The sequence below is a fragment of the Pundamilia nyererei genome, unplaced genomic scaffold (genome assembly GCF_000239375.1).
Source record: "Pundamilia nyererei isolate P.nyererei 1_Seehausen unplaced genomic scaffold, PunNye1.0 scaffold00036, whole genome shotgun sequence".
NCBI lineage: Eukaryota > Metazoa > Chordata > Actinopteri > Cichliformes > Cichlidae > Pundamilia > Pundamilia nyererei.
In genome coordinates this window covers 1256522-1267687 of record NW_005187437.1, presented here as the reverse complement: position 1 = coordinate 1267687, position 11166 = coordinate 1256522, and the positions used below count along the sequence as shown (strand labels likewise).

Below are 11166 nucleotides of genomic sequence, written 5' to 3'. Positions count from 1 at the left end.
CATATTCTATCACGATATTTCATTTTCTTATCATTGCCCAACATTATACCGGTATTACCGTGAACGGTATGATATGGCCCAGCCCTAGTGGTGAGTCAAAATGAAGATGCTGGAAGCAGTTTCTGTTCAGCATTTAGTTTAGCTTTAATTTTTCTTTTTTCTTTTTTTAAATCCAAAGCATAAATTCAGAATCGACTGGTTAGCGTTTGAGCACAAGTAATGCCTGGTTCTTCTTTTGCACTGGTTGTGGAAGGCAAAGAACAAACTAGTAGGACACATGTAGAGTGCATCCTCCAAATAAAAGGAGCTGAATCCCCTCCAAATTGTAACAACTTTCCATTGTTTTTGTGCTCCACCTTCCTACAAAGTCTCACTGACAGACACATAGCAATGATTAAAATAGTTTGGTGCAGGAATCGCCCCTCGCTCATGACGAAGTATACACAGCTCTTAATAATAAACAAAGCATGATGGGAATGTAGGAGTACAGTAAGCTGTCCAACTATTGATTGTAATGTGGGAGTTATCCTGGAGTCCTTAATGTCATGACGTTTTTAAGTAATTAGTTGTTTGGTTGATGTGTCATATAAACATATTAGTGCTGAGCTCATATTTCCTTAGAAAAAGAGAAAGCTGCATTGACTTTGATCAGACTTGTATTAAATTAGAGTTAAATGAGAAAACTGAAACACCGATCAAGTTTCTCATATTTCTTCATCAAATAAATCTTTTATATTCAAAAGAAACGATCCACTTTAAGACTATTTTAAATTCCATTATCAATAAAACTACTTGAGCTCCGTGCTTCAAGTGTTTTAAATGTGATTGCGGACTCTCTGGAATGCAGCTTGCAGACATAGAATAATGGATGCTTGAAATCTTCGAATATTTGGATCTGTTATCTCTGGCAGCAGATTTGAAGGTCTGTAGAAACCATTGTAATACACATTGTAATGGCACCCAGCACATATCCTGTCTTCTTATTGGTAAAAGATAAACTTCCTGCAGGGATGTGAAGGTGCATAAATCAAACTAAAACCTTGTGCTCTGCCTGCCGTACATAAATATGAGTATTTCAAAAATTCATATTGGGAACATTAGAGATAATACCTTGAAACTTTTGGATGTAATAACAACAGAAGTCGGCTTTTGAAAAATATTAATTTCAATATCACATTGAACTTGGATATAAAAGTGTGTGCGTTTCATTCTACATTCAGGCTTTAACATAGAAACCAGGCGCTTAATTGTAATGATTTTAAGGAATGTTGTATGCCTTGTATATATGAGAATAAATATACTATCAGTCCCCTACCTGGAAAACATGTTTCTACTGGTTTCCATATCTGCTGTCTGAGATCAGACACTCCTGAGAGTCTACATTCCTAGCCCTGTAGTACCAGATATTTACCCTATAACATCTAAAAAAAAAATCCTAACTCTAGTAGTTAGGTTCTAACTACTGATAGTGGGATCTACATTGCCCAGTATCACAAATCCCAGAATTCCTTTCAAGTGTAGCATCCATTTACTGACTTTAGACTGAGCTGTCAGTTTAGTTTCAGTTCATTTCAATCCAATGTTATTTCTATAGCACCAACAGTGAGCTTTATACTGCAAGAACATACAATAATATATAGAAACTCCCAACAACCAGGAAGCTCTTGGCGACAATGGAAAGGAGAAGGGGAAGACGGGTCTGTGGTATAGAGCCAGAATGCATCACTTTGCATTTTAATAGTTAGTAAAACAGCTATTTAATAGTTATTAAAATGCAAATTGATGTGTAAACACCCAGTGAGTAAATAAGACACACTAAGTGCATCATGAGAAGCTCCCAGCAGCAGGAGCCTATGGCAGGATTCAGGTTGACCTTGTTCAGGCCCAACTATATGTTTTATCAAAAAGGGAAGTTTTAAGTCTAAACTTAAACATAGATGCAGTGTTCAAAACCTAACTGGATCCATGGCAATGAAATGTTTACACAGAGTTTGCGTCATGTGAAAGTCTTCAGAGTCTGAGATTAGCACGTAATGTTTATCTTCCAGTTCAGTGTTGAGACGGGAGGCAAAATGGCTCTGATGACCTCTTACTATGTGTGAGAACTGAAGTTGCATGAGACTTATTATAATACGTCTCATAAAACACTTTATCAATGTGTAATGTTTAAAACATGGACTTTAATTATGCTTATGGTTATAATTTAGGTAAAATTGGTAGACCACATGATATTGGATGGGTTTTATGTGGAGAGCACCTTGTCAGCACAATGCAATGCAGGCCACTGCAACACCACTGTGGAGTGTAATTTAAGCTTTAGTCTAAATCTCCAAAATAATTTGGAGCACCTGAATTAGGACACAAATCTGGGCCTTTACCAAAATAGAAAACTCCTCCCTGAAGGTTCAACGTTGTCCCCACTGTATATTTTTTTTTTGGGATGCCAGTAAGTAGACCTGCATCTTTTTCTTTCTTTTTTTTTGGATGCACCTGCACTTTTGGTGTGTTATCAGAAGTTAACTTTTAACATGAGGGTGTGTGAACAAGTTTTTACTGGGGACTGTTTCCTTGTAGTGCATCCAGTTAAGAGACTGGTTAATTATTAAACAACACATTAATGGAGCTAGTTTAAGTATGTTGTGCTGCAGCAGTTCAGTTTGGGTCACATTGATACCAATGGAAATTTTGGGGGGTTTAGCTCAGTTGGAGGCTGTCTTATTGGTCTTGTGCGTTTTGCTCATGTGCGATGAAGAGTGGTTTGATAGCTTGAGAGCATTTATTTGCTGTTCGGTGTTTAGTTTTAGTTTTTTTTTTAGTTTCAGAGTGGTTTGTTGGGGGCTGAGTGGGTGAGTGTGTAGGTGCACAAGTGGGTTTCATAACAAGTGATGGACGCTGTATTTCAGGATGCAAATGAATCTGTAGATGAGCTGTTCTCCTCAAGTGTATGTCTAAGCAGAGTTACCAGGTCCAGCTGCACACTCTGGACTAATCGCTGTGCTGAAGATTAGAAATACACTAACACACATTAATGTGAAATTATGTCTTCTTGTGCAGTTTAGCAACCATTTTTGGAAATTTTCCACTTCTTGTTATCTCTTTATTTTTCAGTGGGTGAAAATGTGGTCATGTTTGGGTTTTATTAATTCAGTGTCGGAAATGTTGCTTCACATTTTCTCTGAGGTGCTGACCAAATTAACACGAACCAATGTTTATCCAGTCATATGAAAGAGTTTTTACACGACTCCATGCACTACATGCTTACTGCTTTCATAGGAGTTAAGAGGATAAGTAGCAGCCAGGAGCTACTAATCAAATGCCCTTGAATAACTGATCGTCAGCAAGTGTGACCGCCTCTATAAAAGCAGTCATTTTGGCAATTTGCTGGTCTGGTGTTTGTTAATACAGTGCAAAGGCTTCCCAGGAGTAGAAGTCCCATCAGATTCACCCCAGTTCATGATAGTAATGTTAGCAAAACACTGAACAAGTATGACTTGTTTGGAAGGGTTCCCAGGAGAAAGAAATTTAAAGCCCAACTTAAAAGGTTACATCTAAAAAAAACTGCAAGGCTTCTGGAACAGTGTCCTTTGGAAAGACAAGCCCAGAGTGGAGATGTTGGGCCATAATGCACAACCCCACAATCGGCGAAAACCAAACACAACATATCACACCAACACCTCATACCTGCTGTCAAGCATGGTGGTGGAGCAGTGATGGTTTAGGCTTGTTTTACAGCAACAGGAGGGCAACAATAACCATGAACCAAGGCCACCTGTCTGACAGTAAAGCCAGTCCCAAACTGAGTTAACAGGCAGAATGGCTGAAAAAGAAAACAATCAAGTTATTGCATCACGCAAGTCAAAGTCGAGACCTCAACCTGACTGAAGTGCTGTGGCGGGGCTTAAGGGGGGTTTTGCTTAACCAAAAAAACCACACACCTCAATGAAGTGAAGCAATGTTGTGAAGAAGAAATTCATCCACAATGATAGTCATACATAGGGTTGTGCGATATGACCAAAATCTCATATCCCGATATAAAACCTCTATCATCCGATAATGATATAAATAAAAAAAATGTAATATTTTCTGTAAGTTCTGTGAATCTCGGGTAGGTGAAGTGTTTCCAGCTGGGCGTCGTGTACCTGGAGTTGAGTGTTTTAACCGATGCATGAAACTCCACATTTTTAGATATAAGTTGTAACGGCCGCCGTTTTCTTTGTGAGTATTTATTACACGGCGTGCTACGGGGAAAAGCCTGTTCTAACGTTTGAGTCTAAGATTTATTTTTTAGCACCTGGCGGCTCTTTGTTTATTCTCACCCCCGTCAATAATACTCTTTCACGTGATTCAGTTTATTTTGAAAAGTCTCAACAGGATCTTGAGCTTTATTGTGAAAGGTTTATGTGGAACATAAACAAGCGGACATGCGATGCTGTTACCGTCGTTGTTGCTAACGACAACGCATAAAAACAGGCGTTTGTCCGTGGGTAGTGTGGTTATATTAAATATAAGAGAAAGAGAGAACTTTAAGAAATTAATATAGCCACTACAGTGATCATCAAAACGATGAAAAAAAATATTGCTGTAAAGTTTATTTTGCGACACCACGAAACAAACGATAGCGTAAAATGAAACGATAGACGTTTTTATATCGTCATCCGATATATATCGTTATATCGAACAACCTTAGTCATACAGAAAACAGTTACTTTTAATTATTGCTATTAAAGGTGGTTCTATAAGCGATTAAATCATGGAGTATAGAGGCCTGTGAAACGTTTCTTTCACATCACTGTATCATTAGGAGGCACCAAGCTGCTCACATTCTTACTCATTTGGCTACAATTACTACTTTCTTTTTTCAGTTCATCTACAACAGCGGTCCTCAACCCCCGGGCCTCGGACCGGTATCGGTCCGTGACTCATTTGGTACCAGGCTGCGAGAGTTGAAGCTCAGGTGTGAAATGTATGGTTTTCAGGGCTTTTATGGGTTTTCAGCGTTATTTTGTTATCGTTTTTATCGTTAACTCGGTTTTCCTGGGTCTTTTCATGTGTGTTATGAATAAATCTTCTTTTTTTTGGTACCGGTACTAGTTTTATTTTGTTGTATTTATCCGCGACACCTTAAAGGTCGGTCCGTGAAAATATTGTCGGGCATAAACCGGTCCGTGGCGCGAAAAAGGTTGGGGACTGCTGATCTACAAAATGTATTCACTAATAGCTCAATCAGTGAATCATCTGGATGTTGTGAGACAACAGAAACTCTCTACTTGTTTATGTTAAAAGTCAATTTTACTATTTTCAAGACAAAGTTTCACCAGCTGTTCAGCCAAAACAGATATTTATAAACACATGTCATCTGTAGACTTTGAGTTTGTTCCTGATAAGCTACAGGCGTTACTGCCAGCAGTACATCAGCACAGTTTGTCATGGGAAATACTTCTGTCTCTCTATGTTACTGTTACTGTCTGTTAGACCATTATATTGATTGGATGCATATTTATGAATGAATTAAAGCAGTTCATTGATTACAAACATGGTTGCTAATTTATTTTTAAAAACCTGCCATCTTTGCTAGAGAGTGCAAAATATTTCCTGCGCTGGAAATGAGATTTCCTAAATGTGTTGCTTTAGATGTAAGTGATGAAACAGTTTGTGCTTTGTGTGGTCTTAGGTGTACGTATCGCTCATTCCCATCATTGGTGGGGTGCTGCTGGCCACAGTGACCGAGCTGTCCTTTAATATGACGGGACTAATCAGCGCTCTGGCTGCCACGCTCTGCTTCTCACTGCAGAACATCTTCTCCAAAAAGGTAATCCACCCTCATGTTGCTGTGTGACACGTGTGCTGATCTGCTGATTTTGTTTTTTTTGTTTTTTTCTCTTCTCTGAAAAATGTCCAAATGAACCAGCAGACATTGTTAGAGACTTCCTGTTTTTTCATTCAAATCATAGCCACAGTTTAACTGCCACTTTTTGAGTCTCAAAGGGTGGGGGAAAAAGTCAATGTGGGATCTCCGTCTCCTTCCTACTTATGACACATTAACAGAGAGGAAATGAAAATGCACTCAAGGGATTTAATAACGCAGTATTACTTCTTTTTTTTTTTTTTTTTTTGAGTGTCTGAGTCTGATGAGGAGGATTGTCCTGTTGCATTCAAACAACTTCACGGGTTTTTCCTCCAGCATCCCAGTGGCACGATCCCACTCAGGTTGCCCCAGTCTTGGAAATCTCACACGTCATTTTTTCCAAACCTGTGGAGCCTTTTTTTTTTTTTTTTTTATAGGCTTGGGTGCGTTAGCCGGATAAAGGTTTTGTGACGACACAGGATTGCTCACAATAATCAGTCGGGTGTGACAAAGTCTCACATGTTATCAAAAAGGCAGCTATAGTTTTCTTAACAGATGAAAGGTCTTCCCAGATTGGACAAAAAATAGAGTGGTGCATTTTAAATCTCTTGAGTGTATAATAAAGAAATGGAGATTTCTGAAAGTGTGCTGAAATGCTTACAGAGTTCTTTATATCAGTTTAAAGATGCATTAACAGAGTTGCAGCCTAAGGTTTTATTGTGTTTTTACAGGTGTTGCGTGACACGCGGGTCCACCACCTGAGGCTGCTGAACATCCTGGGCTTTAACGCTGTGATCTTCATGCTGCCCACCTGGGTTCTGGTGGACCTCTCTGTGTTTCTGGTGAATGGAGACTTGGTGAGTAGCAGTAAGAGTCTGGCGTGAACTAGAGCCGCTTCGGTGACCGTGAGCTTTATCTGACGTAACTCCTTTCGTCTCAGACGGATGTTTCGGGGTCCATGAGTACCATTATCCTGCTGCTCATCAGTGGGTTCTGCAATTTCGCTCAGAACGTCATCGCCTTCAGTATACTCAACGTCGTCAGTCCGCTCAGCTACGCCGTCGCCAACGCCACCAAGAGGATCATGGTCATCAGCATCTCGCTGCTAATGCTGCGAAATCCCGTCAGTTTGACAAACGTCCTGGGAATGATGACGGCTATCGTCGGAGTCTTCCTTTACAACAAGGTCAGTCAGCCCGAGCGAAAGTTCATTATAAAGATGTGCATTTAATCCATTAAGGCACGATGCAACATGCACTTGCTTCTGTTGTTTAAATTGGATGTGATGCAAGCCTGTTTTATGTCATTGTTGTCAAAACACACACGCTATAAATAATTTCACCTTTCTTACGTCGTGGGGTAAGAGAAACATACAAATGTTGCATTTAGAGTTCAGGGTCTGGAACTTACTGTCTCTAAGTGATCTGCTTCTCTACCAGCCCCCAAGTCCACTTACACTCCTGTCCTTGTTTATTTTCAGTCCACAGACTGCTTTGCTTTCACCCTTAAAGGACTTCTTCCAGTAGTTTTACCATCAATCCAACTTGAGCTGCTTTCCTTTTTTGCACTCATTTATCTTCTTTGACCATTGTGACCTACGTGGTCAGTTCAGGTGATCCAACATTTAAAACCTGGTTGATTTCAAATCTTTTTGCTCTTGTCCTTTGCCAACAGGCCAAGTATGACGCTAACAAGGAGAAGAAGCTGCTGCCGGGCTCCAAACAGGACCTGATGTCCTTTGACAACCCGGCGCTGGAGAAGATCCAGGCCAACGGGTCAGTGCCTTTCCCCCACAGCCCAGAGCAGCAGCAGCAGCAGCAGCACAGCTGGAACCACGTCCTGACTGACCACTTCCAGTACAGCCAGCAGAGCTACACGACAAACTACAGCAGCAACCACCAATATGTGGTGTAAAGGAGGACTCGTCCTCACTCTGGTAGCTGTCATAGACATTACTGCGTGTAGCCCGGCGGCTCAGAGGCAGGTCTCAATCACCTGGAGACTGAGGGCTGTTTGTGTTGAAGAATGAGGTGTCTGACATCACGGGCCAGTCATGTGACCTCCCACCCCTTCTCTCTCCCTGTCTAAACTTCATTTTGAGTCAGCTTTGGTGTAGGTCTTTATTTATTTCTTTGGTACTGACTGAACGCGACGGTTAGAATCGGTTTGTATCGGCCAGGAAGGTAGCTGGAAAAGGATCTCCACACAACTGTTTGCAGATGTTTGATTTTTGTTTTCACTACCAGCCGTAACATTCTAGTTTGTTTACTTTGAGAGGAAAGGACGTCATGTGTAACCATCACTGTGAATGTTGACGTGCACCGAATTACGAGTCTGTCGTGTCTTTTAGTTCAGTCAAGATCCTTAAAATTTTTAGGTTTTGGCATTTCATGTCTTTTTTTTCTCTCTCTTTAAAATTTACTTGAGACAATGTGGGGAGATACAAACTGTTGAGTTAGTCATCAGTGAATAAATTATAGCCTTAATGCTGATGGGAGTTCTTGGGAATATAGTGGGTTTTGTAGGTTTGATCTGATATTGTGACTGGCAATGTTTTCAACACCAAGTGTTAGTCATTCATTCTTTCTGTCCAGATTGAAACATATCAACAATCAAGATGGGTTGTAATGATATTCTATATAGTTAAAAACCTCACAGAGCCTCTAGCGTAGCCACAGACTGTATACATTCAATCGATATCCACACTCTCACTAATAAAAGTGCCCAATTAGGAAAAATGCTCCAAATTAAAAGCGGATGAGTCCATTGCTGTTCATAAATGTTTAATAAAGCCAAACACTTATGAAAACCACATCGTTGAATGAAGAGCGAGACCATTTCTGTTATCTAGAAAGGTCAGTGACCTCGTACAGATCTGTGCTTCTCCCTGGTGAAACAGAAAATAGTTTACTGTATTATTTGTTGGTATAAATGTGGCTCAGGAGGTTGAGCGGGTCGTCTACTAATCAGGTTGGTGTTTCAATTCCCGGCTGCTCGTCAAAGTATCCTGAACACACCGACGCTCCAGTTTGTGTGTGCGTGGATGTTAGCTTAGAAAAAGCGCTTGTATGATTATGTCTTTGAATGAATGAATAAGGCCTAAAATTAGATTTGCATAACAAAAGATGTGCAGCTTCATACATGAAGGATGTATTTGTTTCTTCTGTATCCCACCACATAAAATATAATGGAGGTGTTTTTGTTGTCATGGAGACTTTTTTTTTGGGGGTTTATTTGTATTTATCAGTCTGCGAAGCTTCAAGCTTTGGTTCAAGCTCTGTCAGCCTGAACCAAAAGCTCCTCTGTCATGTTTCAGTTTTTAAAAACAGAACGCCGTGTCGAGTTTGCATGTCTTCAAACCACTTGATGCGTTTTCTTTTAATTTGTCAACACTGGCGTCATAGAGTCACTGGACAGAGGTTTGGATTGTGCAATGAAAGATTCACCTGTAATTTCAGGTGGGCTTTCTATCATCACTACTGTAAAGTGCAGGAAGACAGTTTTTCTTTGTTTTGACTCTGTTGCTTTCGAATCGAGCGCCGGTTGTGAGCTTGTTTTCTTTTTTGGTTTTTGGGGAGGGTTATTAATTAAATTCCGTCACAGTATTCAGTGATTGGTGGGTTTTTCCCCACCACAAACCAGTGTCTCCAGAACGTGTCTGTTTACTCCTTTCTAGATTCATGGAGAAAACTAGCTATTAACTGCCACCATGTTATTTTATTTTTTATTAGATTACATACTGAAATTTAAGTCCTCTACTCAGTGTAAGAGTAATTTTAATCAGAAACATTGCAATACAACCAAACTCGCTGTCCATTGTTTTGAAATATAGTTTGTGTGTTGTTGTCTGTTGTTCACTTTGAGGCTGTCTGTTGTTTGTGTTGGCCTTCGTGACATTTTCCCCACCGCAAACGGTAACCATAAATAAAAACAAACAAAGTGATGAATTCGAACTTCTATGACTTCAGCGTCCATTTCAAATGTTAGATTTAATCATCTCAGCTTTTATCTACTGAGCAGCATAGTTTCAGTTTTGCATCCGATGGGGAAAATGTGATTGTGTCACTCATAGTGGAGTGATGGCAGCAAATTAAAGAGCCCATTTCTTTACCTCTATGGAAGCGCTCAGTGGTTTTGCAGATGTTTAAAAAGTAGTTTTAATAAAAATCCGTTTTTAAGGAGGGGAGATTTTGTTTATAATAAAGATCCAGATATGTTTTAATGAGTTGGTGGAGCCCAAAACGGAGCTTAAAGATAAAGAAACGTGCGGTTTTATTTATTATTTCACTGCAATGTCTTTGCAGTTTCTGCCACTGCTAATGTGAACATTGACAAATCTGAAATGTTTCAGTCTTGCAAGATGCACGGGCATGATTTTAAATCTACAATAATACAAGTGTAAATTGTTTTTGCAGACAGCAGGAGGGAACTCTTCACCCATTAAGAAAATGACTCATCTTCTTACTAGACTGGTGCAGTAATTCACAGATCTCAGATGGGAAGTATCGTATTAGATGAAGAGCCAAGAAAATTTTAGAAGTGTGATTTACAAAGAAATTGACACGATCGGGTCACAGCTCAAGAATATTTTGCTTCCAGTCACATGCAGAGTGCAGCTAACGGTTTTAGACCATCTCGCCTTTCCTTCGTGCTTTTTTTTTTTTTCTTCCTCACTTATTTCTTCCTGTTGCCAAAAGAAAGGGTGTAATCCTTCTGATGCTGACGTGCCACCAGAGAGAGGCCTTCTGTCAGCTCGGCCACAAGACCTGAAATTCCTAAACGATAACGCGTAGGACACGTGGACGGTTCATGCCGGCTCCGTTTCTGAAAGTGGGAGAAAGTTTGAAAGGCGAATTATTTTAAATTTCCTCTCTCTGTCTGTCATAAAGCTTTTTAAAGGGATCTAAATGTTGACGAGAAAGGGGGAGAATACTTTGTAAAACTTGTATAATTATTTTTGTGTCTCTTCAATGGATCTCTAGAAAGAATTTTTACTTAACTGATGTTTTTAGATTTTTATTTATGGTGTCTGTGTACAGAAATGTTGTACAGGGGGGTGCACAGTCTTGTCTGCTTAAATAAATACACAATTGAAGACTGAAAATGTTTGCGTGTTCTCTTAACTGATAAATGTTTGATAAAAGAAGTATGAATAATGAATAGTATGAATAAAAATCCCAGTATAGTAAAAGTGTTAGCAGCCAAATATTCTTAAAATACCTCTGCAGTAAAAAGGTTTCTTTCTAATAAGGTTTAAATATTGATAATGTGTCTTGCAGTTAAGGATTACCATCTATTGCTTAAAGTGTTATAGGGAAATA

At 39.6% G+C, this 11166-nt stretch overlaps 1 protein-coding gene across 1 annotated transcript in view; it reads left to right on the top strand.

Moving 5' to 3' along the window:
- slc35e1 (solute carrier family 35 member E1) overlaps positions 1–10940 on the top strand; it is a 14588-nt gene extending 3648 nt beyond the window's left edge. The window contains exons 2-6 of the mRNA XM_013910111.1: positions 4863–4926; positions 5672–5809; positions 6577–6702; positions 6786–7031; positions 7520–10940. Of these exons, the coding sequence (XP_013765565.1) occupies positions 4863–4926; positions 5672–5809; positions 6577–6702; positions 6786–7031; positions 7520–7759 (814 nt within the window). The 3' untranslated portion in view covers positions 7760–10940. The remainder of the gene's footprint in view (positions 1–4862; positions 4927–5671; positions 5810–6576; positions 6703–6785; positions 7032–7519) is intronic.
- Positions 10941–11166: the final 226 nt, after the last annotated feature.